Source organism: Macrobrachium nipponense, chromosome 40 (genome assembly GCF_015104395.2).
Source record: "Macrobrachium nipponense isolate FS-2020 chromosome 40, ASM1510439v2, whole genome shotgun sequence".
NCBI classification, from domain to species: Eukaryota; Metazoa; Arthropoda; class Malacostraca; order Decapoda; family Palaemonidae; genus Macrobrachium; species Macrobrachium nipponense.
In genome coordinates, this window is record NC_061101.1 from 50,717,519 (window position 1) to 50,739,604 (window position 22,086).

The window sequence follows — 22,086 nt, forward strand, 5'->3', positions numbered from 1 at the left end:
ACCGATTTTCTAAGAAAAGCTTTAAATGGGGAGCGTGGAGGATGGTGATGTCTTATGTTCAAACAGTTTTTAAGTCAGTGTGTATAGATAGTGGGGTGTTCAAACGATTCTTATGTCATGGGGGTTGCCTGCTTTCAACATGTAGTGGTGCATTAGGGGATGATTAAAAGAATGCAAATACTCATGCCCTTCATTGTGAATAGACTTAGTTTTCTAATGCCCAGTCAAAATGGTGATTGATATAGTATGTATTTGGCTTCCAAGAGTCTAGTACTGATAATATACAATTACTTGTATAACAATTTGGTCTATCTGCTCTGCAGTTTCTGCCTGATTAGAGGCAAAACTGTTTGGACAAATTAAGATTTATATTCAGTTTCTTCCTCTTGATTTGAGTACATAGAAGTACTATTTATCTTTGTGATTTAGATGAATACAACTACGAATGTGTTTCAGTTTGGATGTGTATCAGATGGTAGACCTAAAAAGATGATTGACTGATGGGTTTCCTTCTCTCATTTTAATTTTTTTTTCCATTTTGTATCTCTGTAGAACAAAATTGCTGTCATGTTTTTAACAGAATTGAAATCAAGCTAAGGAACCCTCAAGTCAACTTGTTGGGCATGGTGTAGATTTGGCGCTGTATAAAATACATAAAATCATTCAAGTAGACATTATTTTTTACCCTTGTATGTAACTGATTTATCATTAATTTCCAGTATAAATAGTGCACTACTAAGAACTGCTTCAAGGAACTTCCTTGTCTAGTTTATATGTTTTGGGATATTTTTTATTTATAAAGTGTGATCAGTTAGGAAGCTTTTTAATGAATAAAGTTCAAAGCCTTTGTAGATATGGTTAATAGATGGGACAGTGAATCTCTTGTAGATCTATTGTTTTGAGATCTAAACTAAGATGGAGTTAAAATTATAGACTTAAGCATATGCAGTATGTACCATGATAGTCTGCCATTAACCACCTTTCAAAGAACTTTACATAAGAAACTGGTTATGGAGAGTGCTATGATTATTTTGTTCCTACAGGAATACAAAATGGTTGTTGAACATGTTAATAAGTTGATTAATGGCAGTAAGAGAGATGAGTTATGGAATATTTATTTTTTCCCCATCCACTGTAAAATGATGTCTTGCTGCACTCATACTGACTGTCAGTTTGAACGTTAGATTTTGTTTGAGTATGTAGGATGTGAGTGGAGTGAACCTTCATGTCCTCTTTTGAGGTAGATCCACTGTATAGATGTCAGGGACCTCCAGTGATCTTAAACTATATATGAAGGGAAGCAGACCATCTCCTATCATTGGTTTGGTAGAAGAGGCCCCTCTTTGGTCTGCTTCTTCTCAGTAGATCACAGACTTCATTTACCTTTGTTACTGCAGTGAAAGGCCATCACTTGCCTTATGAATCTCTGTTTTGGTAGAGTTATCCATGCTTATGTGAAGTTATGAACAGTATTGTCCTCCTCCTCAGGGATTTTGGGTACGGATGAGGGATCTAACTCATTCTATGCAGCTAGCCCAGGTGCAGTATGAGCCCTTGGGTGAGACTCGGACTAGGATTTCCCACTTCAGACTGTTTCTGCTATCCCAAACTTCAACGAAGCATGTTCGTAAGTTAAACAGCCTGTCGTGTTTGGTCTGACACTTGGATCAGTTGCTCTCTCTCATGTCACTTTTTCATGGGAGATATGAGGGGTTCCATCCCTCAGAATGTTTTGGTGATAGCCTGTACAAGATGCTTTTGTTTCAGAGTGATCAGTTGAGATAATACATATTTAGGCCAGTGTGTCAAGTACCTGTTTGTTACTAATGACAAGCACAAGAAGGATCATCCTTTTATTTTTCCTGACTGTACAGTAATCAATGGACTTATGGCTCACGTGGAAGTTTATATTCATAGCTTGGGTGAAGATTAATGAAATTATAGGCATGGCTTTTTAAAATAACATTTCAGCTAACACAGGAACTGAAGGCAGGTGTTTGGAAATGTAAGGTGGTCACCTTCACATCATTTGTGTGAGGGGTGTTGCCTTCGGATCCCAGGACACGTTGGGACTTGTGGTGGCTGCTCAACAGGTTGTGAAGTTGCCCAAAGCTACATAACAAAGTACCTAGTCTTGGAGCTTTGGCTGCTAAGATGTGACTCTCACCCTTTTAACAAGCAGGTAGGGGTGGATGGTGGTAGAACTGTGTTCTGAATCCATCAGTTTTTTTTATCAGATTTAACCTTTTGACTTGTCACCTTGGATTCTTCAGGTGTTTTCCTTTACAAGCAAGATCACAATCCCATCTCACTCAGGCTTAGGACCCTATCACTTTATCTTTGCCATGCAATACTGAATAGGTTACAGGAGTCATCACCCCATGTCACAGTCTTGACATTTCTTGGTGTGCGTATTCAATTTATAAGTCAGTTAAGAGAAATGACCTCCTGCCTAAGGATGGTTGGTATTTCTGTAGGAATAAATAAATTGTAAGGATTTTGAAGTGTCCTATCATCATAGGACGTCTCCTCCGATGAGTAGCAAACTGATCATATGTCATCATAAGGGATCATCTCATAGGACTTCTCTGTTGGAGATGCATGTTTCCCGGGCAGCTCAAGGACTTCTCCCCATCTATAGTGCAATTATTTGACATTGCACAAGTTGACAGCAGGATATTTAGAACATACCTGTGGTGAGCATTTTGTCCTAGGACATCCCCTTGGGTTATCCTATTATCTCTTCTGTCTACTTGGAAAGACAGAAGCTAGAAATCTTCTATTCATGGTCCCGAAATTGTTCATTGGAGAAGACTTCTTTCTGCTGCCAGCTCAACTCATTGACAGTTGAGATGCACCATGGGCGAACAACTGGCAGAAGGAATGTGGTGGCCGACAAGCTAAGTCATCGAAGTCCAGTCCTAGGCATGACGTGGCCTCTGCATCAGGACGTAGCGGACAGGCTGTTTCACCTTAGGAGAAGACCCATGTTAGACCTCTTCGCCACTCGCTTCAATAGGAAGCTGGAGATCTACTTCTTGGTGGTCCTGGATCCTCTTGCTCTGGCGGAGGACATTCTACAGCATCTTTGGGACAATCTCGAGGTGTACACCTTCCCTCCCTTCTACCTGATCCGTCAGGTCTTGAACAAAGTAGTGAGTTCCAGGGATCTCAGGATGACCTTGGTGGCACCTCCGTGGTCACAGCCAGAGTGTTTCCCAGACTTTCTCTCTCTATTCTGTCAGCAGTTCTGAGAGAAATTCCCTCATGGCACAACCTCCTTTGCCATCCCTATGACTTCACAGCTAGAGACTGCCAAGTGTCGCCTGTGAGTGGGAGGCTTTTCTCGCAAAGCAACAGGCCAGATATCCAACTATCTCAGGAGGTCTTCATCAACAGTTTACCAGGGCAAGTGGGCCGTCTACTGGTGTCATTGTCAGGATTTCTCTCCACTCAGAACTTCTGTACAGCAGATAGTGGATTTTCTAATCTTTCTCAGAACGAGAAAGGTCTTTCCGTCTCAGCTGTCAGAGGCTACAGGGCTGCTTGTGGTTGGTCCTGTGCCTGAAGGTCTCGGACATCTCATCCTGAGAAATCTCGATGTTGTTCAGAAGTTTCAAGCAATCCTATTCACCAAGAGAACTTAAACCTCCAACATGGGATCTTACTCTGGTGTTTTGCTTGAGCAGACCAAGTTTTCTTTACCTTCCACTAATGCAATGAATCTGGACATGTCTCATTGTATTTAATCCCAGCAGGCTGACTTTTTAAGATACCCGCTTATCTGTTCTATCACAGGCTCAGACCCCCCAGCCAGTTCAGGGTACTTCTACCTCCCTCCAAGTATCCAGTTCAGGGTATTTGTAACCACCTCCAAGTATAAGTCTAACTTACTGTTAAGACCGAAGGTTTGTTCCGCGTATGAACAAATGAGAAATTTTTAATCAACTTGTATTTTTCATAGCTAACAAACCTGAGGTCTTAATGTTAACTGCCCACCTCTAGCTGCCCCTCTTATATCTTGGGTTGGAAGAAAAGACTGGACGCGTCACAAGATTCCAAGCCCGGTCGGTGACCAGCTCCACCTCGTATACGCACGAGTTGCCAGATGCCACAGATTCCTTGCTTTACAATCTTTGCTTGTTTTGTAACCTGTTTAAAAGGTTACCTAGAAAAATACATAGTACTTAAAAAAAATCAGATGTACAATTATTGGAAATATGACGAATTTTTAATCAACTTGTATTTTTTATGATAATCTTGTGCCTGTTAGAAACCAGTTAAAAACAATCAAAGATTGTAAAGCAAGGAATCTATGGCATCTGGTGACTCACACATATAATGTTGTGACACGATAGTCTTTCTTTGACTGCCTTGGAGAGTAGTCGCTTTTGCTCTCCTCCCAAGACAGTTGCTTTGTTTGCCTGTGATTTCTTTGTGTCAGTGTGTTTGTGTGTGCTTTGTTGTTGTCATGGAGTCCTCCGATTCTTCAAGGCCTCATCAACACATGTGCCCTGGCATTCGAGGTTTTCCGTGCTCCAGGTTTTTGGGTGCTACCATTACAGATCCTCATACGACATGCAGTAGGTGCCAATCTAATTTTTGTACCATTACTAATCCTTGCCCGGAATGTCGTTCCTGGCCTAAGTTGTAGTGGAGGGCGTTTTAATCCAAGGGGTCTAGAGCAATATAGCATTAAAAATCTTGATAAAGTGCTAATTGACATTTCCTTTATTAGAATAATCCAAAGGGGTATAAAGCAGTACTTCAGTAAAATCTTGACAGGAGAAAGTAATTCATTAATTCATTCAGTCCAGCGATGGGTACACTCTGCATTACAACAAACATAATACAGTCTCATTTCATCTTCAGCTCTTCTGGTCTGAGCCTGGAAAAAGACTGCTTCTCTGGAGTTGCAGCGTGGACATGGATGATCATCTGTTCGAGGCAATGTTGGATCCTGAAGAGAATAGTCTCATTTAATTATGTACATTGTAAATAAATAATGATTTTCTAGATTCTCACTTGATACTGATTTGTGCAAGATTTAAGGATCTGTATTAATTTCAAAGTTCCTTTCACAAAATAAATTAACTTTATTCTGAGAACTTATAGAATAATTTAGAGACCATAAACTACCTTGCAGACGAGCTTACAAAGACAGAATATGCAGCCTTCCAAAGGGGTAAAAATAAAAAATGTATTTACAAACCAGTGCCTTATATAGTACATAAAAGATCTGCTGTGTTACAAGGGGAGATATGACTCCAAGTAGTGCACACCCTTAATTTTTTCTCTACACATTCAGTATAAATAGCAACTACCCTCTGCTCTTTCTGTTCTGGTTCCTCATATATAAATAAAAAAATTTATATATATATATATATATATATATATACTATATATATATAGATATATATAATTATATATATATATATATATATATATATAGTCTTATATATATATATATATATATATATATATATATAATTTTTAGTTTTGTGTTCTTCCCAATTTCACTGGTTTTTTCATTATTCTAAGGATTTTTTTAAAAGAATGGTTGTCTGCCAATGTGAAAAAAATGAGTCATACAGGCACTTATTCCTACTCATATACATCAACTTTTGTCGGAGTTTACTCACGCATGAGTTGGACACAATCATTCAAACACAAAGTAGTTAACTACCGATAGGAAGGGGGAGGGAACTCCCCCCACCTGTCAATCTGTACTCCATTTTGCTTCCAGCTGCTGTCAAGTTTGACGTCTGAGGACTCCCTGCCTGACTTTATCATTTGAACTTTTATGATGAATAAGCTTGAGTATTCATTTTCTTCTTAGTTTTAGACTGTATTATTATGATTCAAACCCATCACTCGAGTCAGCATGCTCACAAGGAATTCAGCATAGCTTTTTATCCTTTGTAGGATTAAATACCTAGCTTCTGTCAGAAATGTTCTTTTGATATTTCTTTCTTCTATCTTACTTTCCACACACTTCTATTCAATTCAATTCTGTCAGAAATGTAGCAGTTTCTGGAAGTTTTAATGAGTAGCTGTGTTGTTCTGTGATATACAGTGGAACCTCGGTTTTCGTACGCAATCCGTTCCGAAACCTCCAACGATATCCGAAACATATGAAAACCGAAACGGTAATTCCCATAAGGAATAATGTAAATCGTATTAATACATTCCAAACCCCAAAAAATATTTTAAAAATACATTTTACAGGGAATAAACACTGTTTTACATACAGAAAACAAATAGAAATATAAATGAATAATGAACATTTAACATCACTTAATGGAAGACTCATTAGCAAATGGAAGACGGAGAGGAGGGGAGAGGGAAGAGGAGAGGCTAGTATTTGGAAGGGGAATCCCCCTCCAGAAGGAATAAAGGTATCAAGAACCTATCTGAGGTTACATCTCTACGTTTTTTAGTGGCACTGTCTGAGGTTACTTCCCCATGTTGTTTTTTTTTCTGGCACTGGGACCAGCTTGAGTCACTGGACCCCTGTCAAATAACAAAACTGTCCAGAGACATTTGTTTCCGACATCTCTTCAATATCTGACTAAAATTATGCAAAGCATTGTCGTTAAACATGTTAGAGACAGACTGCAATGTCTTTGTTAGGATGGTATGTCTCAAAAAATTTTTTGAAGTGTGAATGAGCGAGCTGTTGAGAGAGAAAGAGAGACAGAGTAAGTGTAAGTGGTGGGTGGATAGTTAGCGATGGTTTGCTTGGTGGGCGATTGTTTTGGGTTGTCTGCTGGCGCGGTTGCGAGTCAGTCTATGATCAGGTTCTGTGATGAGCAGTAGTCTTAGAGATAAGGCAGTCTGCTGAGGGTCAGTTGTTACAGTGTGATTTAATTTATTTTGATACTGTATAGTTGTGTGTGTGTCTGCCTGGTTGTTGCTGAGCTGAAGAGTGTTTGTTGTAGTTGATTTCGTGTTTTGATGTTAGTGAGTTGTTTGTTGGAGACAGTGTTGGCAGTTGTTTGTGTATTGGTTTGTAGAGTTGTCTTTGATGTTGTTGGTGTTGGTTGTGCAGTGAGTTGTATGATTTGCTGTGTTGTTTTCGAGTTGCTGTTATTTGTTTGCGTAGTGATTGTTATGTTGTTTTTTTGAAGTTCTTGTATGGTTCTGGTGCTTGTCTGTCTTTGTGTATTGAATTCAGCAGTTGTTGTGTCTCAACAACAGTATCCAGCAGACAGCACAGTGTCTCACCCTGAGTGTCTTGAGTCTAAGGTGAGTACATGTGTTTGTGTTTTTTGTGTTCTGTCTCATTAAGCCAATTGCCCTGCGTAATTAGTAACGTAAAGAGGAAAGTGTGGCTGGGGGAACTATTTGTCAGCTGTGTTCGATAAAGTAAATTAGTTGAGATCTTGTTGCTTTGGATTTTTGCTTGTGATCCCACCACACCAGAGAGAAATCTGTGAATGCGCGAGTCTACGAATCCTGAGCGTGCAAATTCGGCAGCCCATTGTAATTGCTTAGTGGCTGGGCAACAGAAACCTCACAATGGAAATTGCCACTAAGCAATTCCTCCCCCTCCCCTTAATAAGGGCTGGGGCACACCTTAAAAGTTGTTGGTTAGGGGTGTGGACGAGAATGTTAGATAACTGCACATCAACATCTTGAAACGCAAGGTAACGTTTTTAACCCTTCAGGACTTCCAAGATCGTGTGATGGGCCACTGTCATGTTGAGGAGTGACATTTTGGGGGTGGCATACGTCAACAAGCAAGGGATTGGTTTCACTTGCTCTATGTCACTTGACATTCAGGTGCTCAAAGTGGTGCGCCATAATATGTACCTGTGTTGCAAAAAAGTTGTTCCAAGGTTTGGAGGTTCCAAGCATAAACCTGTTAGTTATTCAGCAAACCAGAAAACTCCTGGGTTTGCTCCCCCGTACCTGGACCTGTACTAGTTAGCATGGGTGATGTTTTTCAGTACTCTTAGAACAACTTCGAGGCATATGCTTTTCTGTCATTCTTCCTATTAAGATGGTGTTCAACTTCAACACCACAACTTTCAAGCTGACTTTGATGGTTCCTAAGAGACCATATGCAAAGTAGCATCCAGACCCGATAGCTGTTGTCCAGGGTCCCAAAACATATTCCTCTATGACACATCCTTTGGTGTCTGCCACATGTACAAAGGTTGTAGAGATGTATCACCAGGCCACCACAGTGTTGGCACTTTATGCCTGGAAGCTATCCAACATCTCCTCCAAGTAAGAGGTTTTTCTTGATGAACTTGGAAGATGCTGGGATATTTTCATATCCTCAACAGTAGTCTACCAGGGAATGGGCCATTCCCTGTGATTGGTGTCACAGAAGGAGTACCTCTCTAGTCACAGCTACTCACCAGCGGGTAGAGGTTTTTCTCATCTACCTTTACTGTGAAAGTACTCGGGAGGATGCGTGATCTGTCTCATTCAAAATTGTCCTGGATTTCTTAATGAGATACTGAATCATTAGTTACATCAGGTTCAAGTCATGGATCCCCTCGTGTGTGAAATGCTGCTGTGTCCAATTTGGTTGCTATGCAGTACTATTTCAGGAGACCTTGATGTCTCAGGCCGAAGTGTTGATGACCCTTCAATACTACTGACAGAGCCAAGAAAGAGGTGTCTGAGAAAACTATATCTTCCTGGCTCTGTGATAAAACAAGCAGGTGAATATCTTGCCCAATAAGGATGGCAAGTGTGCAAATCAGGTAACAGCTCACAAGGGCAGGGGCATCACCCCCATTCTTGGCACTTTTTAGGGACTTGTTGTGTTGTCTCACTAGGTATTACTCATTAGGTGTGGTCGTGTCAAATCACATGCACATCGTTTTCCCTGCTGGAAAATCCCCCTAGCCCTTGGACACACTTACTTTGGGCCTGAGGTAGTTTGGTACCTAGCCCAGCTCTCAAAAGGGACAATACAGTGTCTAAGGTATTCTGTTGGCAAAAGAGAGGAAGGGAGTGACTAGTTACTCTCTCCTCTTTCGATCTTCCTTCCTCTCTTGTTAGAGAGTTAGGGTGTCAAGCCATATATGGACTGACAAAGAGTGCAGGTTAGCTATTTGACTGTGCACCAGTCTACAAAAAGTGCAGGTTAGCTATTTGACGGTGCACCAGTCTTGTCGTTGGTTACCAATGGATGCTAGCCCCCTTCTTTTTTGAAGGGTAAGAGGATAGACAGTAGAACAGTCCATCAATTGATGTGTGCCTGTTATTTTTTATCTCCAAAATGTTTTTGCTCGAGTTATTTCAGACCAATTACATAACTGCTTGGTTAATCTATTACTTAATAGTTTAAAAGTCTAGCAAGCTGCAGCATCCCATATGGGTGGCAAGCCAGATGTGCAGGCCACCCTTGCATTGCTCCTAAGTGGACCAGGAAGATGACACTCCTAGGTTGGGTGAACCTACCAATCAATTCAGAAAGTATCCAGATTTCCACCCATTAATGGGTAAGCTCCTATGTAAAGAACACAGGTTTTTATTTTTCTATGAACAAAATATAAAATTTTAGAAGTGATTTAATTTTTCTTAACATACAAACCTGAAGTTCTTGACCTACATGGCCAATCCAGCCACCCCTTTCAATCTGATACTTGGGATAAAAGGCGAAGTGAAGTTTAGTTAGATACACAGGCGGTTGGGGTTTCTCTCTATCTGTTAGTTCTTAACTACCTTGTCAACAAGTTTAAATTGCAATTTCTAACTCACATCCAAACTAAAATCCTCTTGAAAGCACTTCAGGTTTTTATGTTAAGGAAAAATTTAAAATACTTTGAAAATTTGGTACACTATGAAAAGGTGTCAGTAAATACAGTATCAAAAAGTATATGGTATAAACAGTTGTAAACATACATACAAAAGTCAGCAGCAGTAATAGGTAATGTTACATCTGTGTGGATACAGTAAGCAAAACTGAAATTTTTTAGGAACTTGTATTTTCTTAGGTATACAAACCAGAGCCTCTTATGTAAAAGTATTTCTCAGTGTGAGTTGGAAATGGTCACTGAAGCTTGGTAAAACAATGATTAATTGGGAGAGTCCCCATTCACCTCCCCCAAGATTAATTGGGAGAGTCCCCATTCACCTCCCTTAAGATTAACTGGGAGAGTTCCCATTCACCTCATTAAGAAGTTTTTTTTTTTTTTTTTTTTTCCATCGGTGGCTATGCTGGATGCTTACCTATGACAAATACATATTACTTAAAATTTGGCATTTGTCTTGACAAAATACAAACTATCACTTCCCATGTAACTAACTTACCCTTAAGTAGCAACATCGTCATAATTTAAAAATTAAGTAATTTTTAAAATTACTATTAGGTTCCTTACCTGCTAAGGTAGCTGACTTCATAGGTGCCTGCCTCTTTAGCCTGCTAAACCTTAGTAGCTCTCAACTAGGATGTGACCTGTTTGTTGAGAAAGCTAATAACAAGGGTCTGACAACTGGACATGACCAATTTGCTGACAGAGAACCCTAGCCCTCATTTACCACGGGCATTCATGCTAGGAAAGTTAGTCACCTGAACCACACACAATCACTATAACAAAATACTACACCATAAACTGAGCAGGCAATAACCTTCTCAGACAACCATAAAACACTATAACCTATTAAAATAATAGCCTAGCATGTTAGTAGGTTATGGGGTGGAAACTCCTTTGCCCAATACTGTACCTGAGGATACGTACGGGCCTAACGTTTGACAATTATCAAAAGTTGTCTTCACGTCTCTGAGGTAATGCGAAGCAAAGAACCGAATTTTGCCCTCCAAAACGTAGAGTCTATAATGTCCTTGAGGGCTAAATTTTTTCTGAATGCCAAGGACGTAGCTACCGCTCTCACTTCGTGAGCTTTAACCTTAAGCAAACCGAAGCATTCTTCCTGGCAAAGCAAATGTGCTTCCTTAATGACTTCTCTTACGAAAAAAGCCATAGCATTTTTAGACATGGGTCTAGTAGGATCTTTCACAGAACACCAGAGAGAACCTGAGGCCCCTCTAATGCTTTTTGTCCTTTCTACGTAGTAACGTAAGGCTCTTACTGGGCAAAGAACCCTTTCCTGTTCTTGACCTACTAGATCAGCCAGTCCTGAAATCTCAAATGACCTTAGCCACGGATGTGAAGGATTCTCATTCTTGGCTAAGAATTCTTCCTGGAACGAACAAACTGCTTTGTTGTGCTTCCATCCTACTTGTTTGTTAATAGCTTGCAGCTCACTAATCCTTTTAGCTGTAGCCAAGGTTACCAAGAAAATAGTCTTCTTCGATAGTTCTCGTAAAGAAGCACTGTCCATAGGTTCAAACCTATCCGTTTCTAAGAACTTGAGTACGACATCAAGATTCCAAGAAGGCGCTCTGCAATGTCGATCCTTCTTCGTATTAAAAGATCTGAGAAGATCTCTAAGATCTGCGTCATTGGACAGATCTAATCCTCTGTGTCTAAACACTGAAGATAACATACATTTGTAACCCTTAATGGTTTGATTTGCCAAACCCACTTCCTTCTTCAGATACAGAAGGAAATCTGCAATTTGGGTCACAGAGGTACTGGATGAAGAAATCTTCCGATTCTTGCACCATTTACGGAAGTTCTCCCACTTCGACTGGTACACTTTGATAGTTGAAGCTCTTCGTGCTCTCGCAACTGCCTTCGCTGCTTCTCTAGAAAACCCCCTCGCTCTGACAAGTCTTTCGATAGTCTGAACGCAGTCAGACCCAGAGCGAGGGTGTTCTTGTGGAACCTGTCGAAGTGGGGTTGTTTGAGAAGATCTACTCTCGTGGGTAGTCTTCTCGTAGAATCCACTGTCCATTCCAGTAACTCTGTGAACCACGTTTGGGCCGGCCAGTATGGAGCTATTAGAGTCAGCCTTGTTCCTTGACTTTCTCTGAATTTCTTCATTACCCTTCCTAAAATCTTGAACGGGGGAAATGCGTACGCGTCTAGCCCCGTCCAATCTAGTAGGAAGGCATCTACTGCGACTGCAAGAGGGTCCGGGACTGGAGAACAGTAATTCGGTAACCTCTTCGTCGCTGCGGTAGCGAAAAGATCCACCACTGGGCTGCCCCAAAGATTCCACAGCCTCTGGCATACTTGTTGATGCAAGATCCACTCCGTCGAAAGCACTTGTCCCTCCCTGCTCAACAGGTCCGCTCTGACATTCTTCTCCCCTTGAATGAACCTGGTGAGCAGGGTGACGTTCTCTCTCTCTGACCACAGAAGAATCTCCTTCGCCAAGTTGCAAAGAGTAAACGAGTGGGTCCCTTCTTGTTTGTGTATGTATGCCAGAGCTGTGGTATTGTCCGCGTTGATCTGCACCACTTTGCCGCTGATCCACGGTCTGAACGCTTTCAGAGCCAAGAAAATCGCCATCAGTTCCTTCCTGTTTATGTGCCAAGCTTTCTCTTGTTCGTTCCAAAGGCCTGACTCCTCTCGAGGGCCCAGCGTCGCTCCCCAGCCTGCGTCTGACGCGTCGGAAAATAATATCAGGTCTGGGTTCCTCTGCTGGAGTGACGTACCCTCTGCTAATCTTCCCGGGGCTAGCCACCACTTTAATTCCTCCTTTATCTTTAAAGGAATTGGAAACAGGAAGGAATCTGGTTGCGATCTTCTTGGCCAGACTTAATTCAGAAAGAACTGTAAGGGCCTCATGTGAAGTCTCCCTAGGGAAATGAACTGCTCTAACGAAGAGAGTGTCCCCAGCAGGCTCATCCACTCTCTCGCCGAGCATCAGTCTTTCGATAGGAATTCTTGCACTTTCCGAAGGCACATGGTCTGCCTTTCGGGGGACGGAAAATCCCGAAAAGTCACTGAGGATATCAGAATCCCCAAATAAACTAGCTCCTGTGTGGGGATCAGATGTGACTTTTTCAGGTTCACCATCAGACCCAACTGCTTTGTTAATTCTAATGTGAGGTCCGTGTCCTCCAGACATTGTTGCTTTGATTGTGCTCTTATGAGCCAATCGTCCAAGTAGAGGGAGACTCTGACTCCTAACAGATGAGCCACTTCGCCACGTTCGCCATCATCCTTGTAAAGACTTGAGGGGCCGTGCAAAGCCCAAAGCAAAGGGCTCTGAATTGATATATCTTGTCCTGGATCACGAATCTCAAATATTTTCTGGACCTTGGATGAATCGGAATATGGAAATACACATCCTGAAGGTCCAGCGTCACCATCCAGTCCCCTGGACGTACCGCTGCCAGTACTGAATCGTTCGTCTCCATCGTAAACTTGGTCTTTTCTACGAACAAGTTTAGCTGACTTACGTCCAGTACTGGCCTCCAACCTCCTGAAGACTTCGGTACCAGAAAAAGACGGTTGTAAAAACCTGGGGATTCGTGATCCAGAACAGGTTCTATGGCTCCCTTCTCTAACATGCTGACAACCTGATGCCAAAGAGCCTCTCTCTTCTCTAAATCGATGTAATGAGCCCCTAGGGCTCTCGGAGCTGTAGCGAGAGGTGGTTTCTTTAGGAAGGGGATCTTGTAGCCTTCCTTCGCTACACTTACAGACCAAGGATCCGCTCCTCTGCTTTGCCAGACTTCCCAGAAGTCTAAAAGTCTGGCCCCAACACACGTCTGGAGGACTTCGAACTCATTGTTTGGTTGAGGTTTTCGAACCTCTTTTGGCAGGAACTCTTTTTCCCTCTAAAGGCTGGTCGGGAAAAAGTCCTACCCCGAAAGGGCTGCTGTGCTGTCCTTGTTTCCTTCGGTGTCTTCTTTACTACCTTTGTAGGCAAATACTTCCTTACTGAAGATGTCAGCAGGTCCTGTGTAGCCTTCTGTGTAAGGGAAAGCGCAATATCCTTAATGATGTCCGGTGGGAAAAGCTGTCCTGAAAGTGGGGAGAACATCAACTCCGACTTTTGCGCATTCGAAACTCCTTTAGCAGCGAAAGAGCACAAAAGCGATCTTTTCTTCAGCACACCTGCCGTAAAGAGTGAAGAAAGCTCATTAGCTCCATCCCTCAAGGCTTTGTCCATACAGGACATAATGCTTCTGGGTAAATCCAAATCAGAAGGTTCTTCAATCTCTAGAGTACGTGCCAAAGCCCCCAACGACCAATCGAGGAAATTAAAGACTTCAAAAGTCCGATAAATGCCCTTCAGCAAATGATCGAACTCTGATGAAGTCCACCACACCTTGGCTGCGTGTAGGGCATGCCTACGGGAAACTATCCACGATATTAGAAAAGTCCCACTGGGAGGAGGCAGGAACTCCCAGGCCAAGACTTTCCCCCGTAGCATACCACACACCAGACTTCGAAGCTAACTTGGCCGGTGGAAATGCGAATGAAGTTTTCCCCCCTTCTCTCTTCTCCTTCAACCATTCATTTATGCGTTGAAGGGCTTTCTTAGCTGTGATCGACAGCGTCATTTTCAAGAAAGTAGATTTCTTGGGTGCTTTCGTCTTGGAGAATTGAGACAGCGGAGATAAAGGAGCAGAAGGTTGAAAATCTCCTTCAAACAACGAAAGAAGGCACTCAGTTAGCTTCTTGTAATCCGAGGAAGGAGCTTCCACATTCTTGTCCTCCTCCGAAAAATCCACTAAGTCTTCCTCCTGAGAAGAAATATCCTGGAATTCCAGATGTTGAAAACAATCCATATCAGGTTCCTTTTCCAAAGCTTGTCTGGAAAGCGAATGCGAAACTGCCTCCTTATCAAGCACTTCCGCGTCTTGTCGGGAATAAGGCGGATCAGCGCGCTGCCGCCTGCGTCCTGTGTCCACTGCAACCGCTGCGTCCACCATGCGTCCATCATTCTTCCTCTTGCGTCCTGCAGCGTAGGAGAAACGTCCCTCCTATAGGACACACTGCGTCCTGGATTACGAGATAATGCCGCCTGAGAAAGCGGAGGCAACGGTTTATCCTGCGTCCTCTTGGAGGACTTAACTGGAAGAGAAGCGTCCTTACGTCTAACCGAGGGTTGTTCTGGCCTTTCCCAGGATTTAACAAGGACTGCTAATCTCTCCTGCATATCTCGTAACACTTCCTTAGTTTCCGCTTCCTGACGAAACTCCTGAGGAGGCGGCGAACGAGGACGCACTGGGCTGCTACGGATAGGTGAGCGATCCTGACGTCTACGAAGCGCAGATTCTCTATTAGGAGAAAAACCACCCATCTCACGGCTAGACACGTCTAAAGGACGAAAAATATTCTTCCTTTTGATAGGGATTGCGTCCTCATCTTCCGACAAAAAGACCTCAGGGCTACTCCAACCCTCTTGTTCGTAAACTCTTTCATCCTGAGACGTAACAACAGGACTGCCTGAAGGGACGACTGATCGTGAGTAAACCCCTCTCGCCTCCCTTCGACTTTCGACATGCCTTCTCCCTTGGGTCTGGGAGCTTGACAGAGGTCTAGGTCTAGGAGCACGAGAGGGACGATCAGGCGCCCCCTCCACTACACTGTCACCAACATTAATCACTTCCACTTTATCCGTTAATCGCTTGATCTGATCACCCATGGAAGCCAGGGCAGCGAACACTTTCACAATTTGCGGGTCAGTAGTGTCCTCAGATACAGCAACGGGCGCAGGAGAAACCTGGGGGGAAGGTGCTACTAAATCTACATTTGAATGAGCTGGAGAAGACACAGAAATAGAATCATTCAAAGGTTTACCCGAAGAACCAGATCTCTCACTTCTAGACACTGATCTTCTCACCTGATCTTTTCCCAGTCTTTCAACATACTTCACAAGAGTCTTCCACTCTTTCTCATTTAGACTCTCACATTCATTACACCTATTCTCCCACGTACATACAAACTCTCGACACTTCTTACATACAGTATGGGGATCCACCGATGATTTCGGTAGTCTCACTTTACACCCTTCTTTCACACAAACTCTAAACATACTCCCTGAATCAGACATACTAATGCAAGATCAATTGCGATTGCCAAGCTAACTTTCCGAATACAATGCCAATATCCAAAACGTCAGTCAACGAGCAGGAAATTCTATCAGAGAACCAACAACGATGTTGCTAGTTCGGCTGGCAGAGAAAATCTGAGGAAAACGGGAATGGTTCCAAGCACCAGCACCACGGGAACGGGGTGGGAACGGTGGTGGCGATCACCTGAACTACCAGTGTACTAGCGGTTGCCGCGAGTTTTGAAATTCTGCCAGTGCGACAAGAGGATAAGCTATATACATACCTGCCAGGTAAGTGTCATGCATAAAACAGAGTTCTAAGGTTTCCAAGGACTTGTGGGTGACATCTTTCAAAGTGAAATGTGGTAAAGGTAGTCTGACAATGTAAGACACCTCGCATTACCTATGAAATCAAGAAGTTTCTCCAAAAGGCTATGGACAAGGCAACACCCAACTTTGTGAGCTTTCACAGGACAATCCATACCTCTGCTTAATCACTTCATGAAATCAAAAAGAAAAGGTGTTCTTGGACTCTTCCTTATGCCCTCCTGTACTTAAAAAAAGCTGACCTGGGAGGTTAATTTCGATCCTTAAAACTGAAAACTTGCACTGGATGCAAAAGCATCTCATCTGGGTCACCGCCAGCAAGGTCCAGAGAAGGGGAATGAAGACACATAATCTCTTTAGAGACTGATGGGTTTTGAGCTAATTTAACCATAGACTCAGGAATGAGGCTTCCAACCCTCAAATGGTCAGACAAAATAAGAGACCTTGTAACTTGCCAACTTGCTTTGCTAGGGCTTAGGCTAGCATAAAAACAGTCTTCAGGGAGACAGAGAGATCACAGTTCACATCCCCACTTGTAACAATGCACAGTGCTTCGTTACTGGTGGATTGAAAACTACTGCCTGGGTTGAAAACAACAATACACAGTGATTTTAACCAATGAGCCATCAAGAGAGGTATAAGTTGATATCAACTCTGCTGTACATATACTTTTCGATTCAAAGTACAAAACCTAAATTCAGCAAGCAGGTATAAACATACATATATACAAAATGACAAATTTTCTAGTACAATTTGTATTTTTCATAGCTACAAACCTTCAGTCTTAACAACAGGATATTTGTCTAGCGTCTAGCTGGATCGGGTTAAAAATTGGAGATGAAAAAGCAAGGAATCTTGTGAGATCTGGCAACACGTGCATATATCGGGTGAAAACTGGTCAAAGACCGCACACCCACGCTACCGCATTTAGTCTTTTTCTTAACCACCTGGGTGAGAGTCGCAGTTGCCCTCTCTCAGCCTTTTACCCAGTTGTTTGCCCATTTTCGCTATTTTGATTATCTGTGTGTGCATGCTTGTGTTGATATGGCTTCCTCTGCTTCATCTCGGCCTCGCCAACGTATGTGCCCGAGAACTCGAAGGTTTCCTGTGTTCTCGTTTCCTGGGTTCTTCAGCTACAGACCCACACTCCACATGCAGAAGGTGTCATGTTAATGTTTGTACCATAACGAATCCCTTGATAGTAAGAAGGAGCAGCGTAAAGTTTCGACTCTTCTTTCGTGGGAAGGGTTTTTATCGCCTTGCCCTGATGCTTCATCTTCTTCCGCAGTCATACACCATGATGCTAGTGTTGTGCATATGTCACCTTCCTTTTCTTCCATCGATTCGTCGTTGGAAGTAGGTATCGGGAGGCGCTCAGGCTGATTTATTGTATAATGTCGTCCCCTCTTCCTCGGAAGTTGATTTGCTTCCCGTGAGTTGGCGCGCAGCCCCAGTCCGGACAGGTCTGCTGGTGCTTCAGGTTCTTTGGCTGCTGGGTCTACAGTTGGTTTGCAAGAGGAAGGCGTGTTGGATAAGCCTGCATTTTCTTCTCGTTGTCGGTCTCCATTGCCGGAGCAGGAGGAAGGAGACACGCAAGAGTTTTTGTCTTCCTTTACCAAGGTTGTTGATTTCATTTGTGGTTTCAGCAATTTGGAGAGTAGGTCTCAGGCTTGGTCGTCTTTCACTCCTTCCTGCTTGGAAGATTTGCTGGAGGCTATGCAAGATCTTAAGTCGTCATTTCAGCTTCCGTTATCGGGGCATGTCCAGTCGGTCTTGTAAAAAGTGAACACTTCTGTGTCAGACCGGGACGAGTCTCTTCGGTCAAGGGGTTCTTCCAAGTTGCTTCCTCCACCACTCATGAGGCATAGGAAGTATTATGCTACGAACTCTGTCTGCTTGTTGCCTCGTCATCTTAACCCAGACGTTATACATCTCAAGCCAGGGTTGACTTTGGAGCAGGTGAGGTCGGTTGCGCCGTCCTCGTCTCTGCAGGATGCCTTGGCTTTGGAGTCTACGGCAGCCTCCATGTTCCAGACAGTGTCATGGTTAGTTACTGTCCATCAGCATTTAAAAGAGTAGTTAGAAGCCACTGAATTTATATTACTGCTGTTTTCATTGCAAAATCTATCATACTTGTATAATTTGCAGATTTGCAGTAAAATTATATGGTTGGGTTTTCCTTGTGTAGTATGGGTCTTCCCTTTCATTCTATCATAGAAAAGGACATGGTCAAACCTAACATTTGCCATTCCCATTCTTATACTGAATTCGCAGTAAACTGTTACTGACTAACCAGTGGTAAGGTTTTGGCCAGCAGAGATTAACAAATAACATGCACAAACTGATGGCACTAATGTACAATCCTGTACTATAAAGAATCAAATAATCAATAATGGATCTTATGCCAGGAGTAAAGTCCAGCATGCAATACTACAGAGAAATTTGCACCTGAACAGCACAATGTCAGGATACTTAATTTTTACTAGACAAGTGTCTGAATTGATGTTCAGTCTAATAGTATTCTGCAACTGAAATTTACAGTATAAAATATGGAAAACATGAGAAATATAAAAAACCAAATCAAAATATGCTAGTTCAGTCTTTTGACTTCTTTAGAAATACATTACCTGTATGACTTCTGGGTTGATGTGTCGTAACTCATCAATTTCATGCATCAGCTTGTTAACATAAATACAATTATTATTGGTTGGCATCTTGTAGTCACAGTTTCTGCACGCATAGAGAAGAATTTTGTTTTCCTGCAAGAACAAAGTAAAATATTAAGATCTTGAGCAGAACACCACTTAATGAAGTCATACAACTAAGAGTTGAATATTATTTTTGGATGCAGTAATCTCTAGTTTAACTTCCAATATCTACACTACGACCAAGACTGCACTTTCTTTCTGATAACCACCTCTGGTACACATATCCCTCTGAATTATTATTCAGCCAACTTCTTAAAGCTGTAACATTGATAATTTTGTTTACCTCAATCTATTATTTTCAAGCTGCTAAATAAATAAGAGGTAATGAAGTTAAGAAAAACCCAAAGATAAATATACTGGAGCTGTTTGCCTCTCATCTGAAGGAACTGAATTTTTCTGTCTCCTTGATCTCAATTAGAAGAAGGCAGTCTCTTCTGGGAAAGTGGTTTTAACCCATTGCACAATTCGAATTTTAAGCCAAGTTGACATGAACTTTGCTTAAATGGCAATTGCCAAGGAAATAGTTCTGGCACTTCCTCCAGTGTATAGACATGGCTGTATCCACTGCTCTCGGAGTCTGTTGAATCTTTTTACCAATTCCATAACTTAGCAGCGGGAACAACTTTGCTCCTTTCTAACCCCTTCAGTGTATGTGGTTCAGAGGGCTGATTAAAATATGCATAACTCTTTTACAATGTAAGAAAAGACCATACACTTTTTGTGTCTGTTTTTTAACATAAACATTACATTTAAAAATAATTAGCCAGGGCCCCCTACCAGGACAATATTTTTATTGACATTTAATGTGTTACAGTATTTTATGTAATACAGTAATATACGTATACGTACGTGTATTTTTCAGTCTGTACTTGTGCATGTGTACACATACTTGAGCATCATATTACCAAACACTACAGTGCCCTCTCTTTCTAATACATTGTTTTTATTGACATTCAATGCAATACAGTATTATATATATTTAACAGAGAAATGTAATGTTACATAAAACAACATTTCATAAGGCTCGCCTTATCCTCATAAAGAACTGAATAAAGGGCAAGGAAGACTTAGAACTTTCTTCTGAAGCATGTCTGCAACAAATTCACACCTTTTAAGCACAACCTTTGCTAGCTAGGGGATGGCAGGGGTGCCAACCTTGCCTCTAACCTGGTTGCCCTAAGTGACTTGAAGTCCTGGATTATCAGAGACAAAAAATCAAGCAACTTAACTACACAGAGACAAAGAAGTTTCTAAAGATTCACGTTCCTACTCAGGAACTTTGAGATCCCCTCCAGAAGACGCAAAAGACATGGGAGAAGTGGCAGCAGAACCTTGTGATACAAAGACCTTTCAAAACCTCAAAGAGAGACTTGAACTTGCTGCAAAAACAAAGGAGAAAAAAAGAATTTAATCCCCTCTTAACAAATGATCATTTAACCTTTCTGGCAAATAAGCCAAAAGCTAGCTAAAGACAGACTGAAAACCCCTCAGAAAGTCCTGGGTCCCTATAAGGGGAACGGCATAAAATCTGCTGAAATAAAGATCTTGAAGGTGAACCAGACCCCTGAAACAGCCATGAAAATGCCTGCCAGAAGACAACTTGAGCTAGTGCAGCTCCAAAAGCAATGGCAGTCTCCAACATGGAACTCCTCATATCTTTTCTCCCTCGGATAATAAAAGAACTTATGTGGCAAGAAATCGTTTTTCAAGCACTTATGTGAAGAAGGAGACCTGGAAGAGAAGAGCTCTATTAAACTGTGCAAAAATTATGACCAAGCCCAAAACTGCCCATGTCTACAACTTCTCAAGGCACTCCACATACTAGAAAAAAGTCCAACATTAACACGGTACAAGAGATTTAACTTCTCCCCACTACTACCATAAGAAGAATTAAAAGAAATCAGATGGTGTGTAAAACAGTGCAAAACACACACAAACACAGAGAGAGAGAGATATCAGTTAATGTCGTCAAGGCTACCTGAGCAGTGCACTATATGGTAATACGTATGTAGGCAGTCCCCGGCTTATGATGTTCTGGGGTTACAAAGCTTTTAAATTATATTTGTCAGAAATTATTTCCAGGTTTATGACATGTGCTTATGACACCGATCTGGTGGAAGAAATATGACTCCAAAAATGCAAAATAATCAATATTTGGATTTTTTTTTTGATGAAAATGCAATAAAAATGCAGTTTACATAGTTTTTAATACACCCAATACATTAAAAGTAAGGTTTTCTTAGGATTTTTTATGATTTTCTGGCTCATGACAATTTTCGGCTTACAACGTGTCTCCAGAACGAAAACCCCGTCATAAGCCTGAGACTGTCTGTACTACCATGACAAAGCAAAAGTCAGCCCACTAACCGACCTGCCAACTGCAAACCACCTGTATGCTATACGTATATACCTTTATAACACTATCTTGATTCATTCAATTTTTTGTAACTCAGTAGATGGCTGCCAAAGTGCATGTTGAAACAGAGTAAATAGAACTTAAACAGGAAATGTTTACATGACATCAGGAAACTTGACACACACCAACTACACAATGATGAGAAGATTACAAGGCTAATAGAGAACACTATTCAAATTGAATGCAGTAGAATTAGCTATCATTTTCAATAGTACGTAATTCAACAATAGGTAATTTGTATAAAAATCCTTACCCTTGCAAAATACAGTACTGATCAACCATTTTATTTTCATCTTTAAACAGATTTGGAGTGTAAATTAATTTTTTAGTCAATATAATGATGGATGTTTATATCAATTTTGCACTGATGACCATTCAATGTGATACATACCAGATGACAGAAACTAATAAATAATAGTGTGTAAGTGGATATTTGTTAAACTGTCACATTTTACTTACTTTATCTTCTCTGGGGTACAACATATTGTTACACTCTTGACAAAACCTGATTCCAACAAACCCTGGACCATTTTCATCTTTTGACATAAGACTCATCTTGAAGTGTCCTACTTATCCTCTGGAATACAAGTTATATATTAGTTCAAAGAGTAACGATGCAAAATATGCATATGGACAGAAATAAACACTACAATATGAAGTTTTCATCATAAAACTAATATTGTAATACTTACCTGAAGACCTGAATTAGCCCTGGTCACTGACCAGCCCGAGCTATATCCCCACAGAATT

General features: G+C 41.6%; 1 protein-coding gene across 3 annotated transcripts in view; it reads right to left on the minus strand.

Annotated features, from left to right (window-relative positions):
• Window positions 1–4,708: 4,708 nt before the first annotated feature.
• The window catches only part of LOC135212154 (DNA-directed RNA polymerase II subunit RPB9-like), a 44,147-nt gene continuing 26,769 nt past the window's right edge, over window positions 4,709–22,086 (minus strand). For all 3 annotated transcript variants that reach the window (XM_064245574.1, XM_064245575.1, XM_064245576.1), the window contains exons 2-4: window positions 21,796–21,913; window positions 18,840–18,971; window positions 4,709–4,960 (exon numbers count right to left, since the gene is read on the minus strand). In XM_064245574.1, coding sequence (XP_064101644.1) covers window positions 4,805–4,960; window positions 18,840–18,971; window positions 21,796–21,891 — 384 coding nt within the window. In that variant the 5' untranslated portion in view covers window positions 21,892–21,913 and the 3' untranslated portion in view covers window positions 4,709–4,804. The remainder of the gene's footprint in view (window positions 4,961–18,839; window positions 18,972–21,795; window positions 21,914–22,086) is intronic.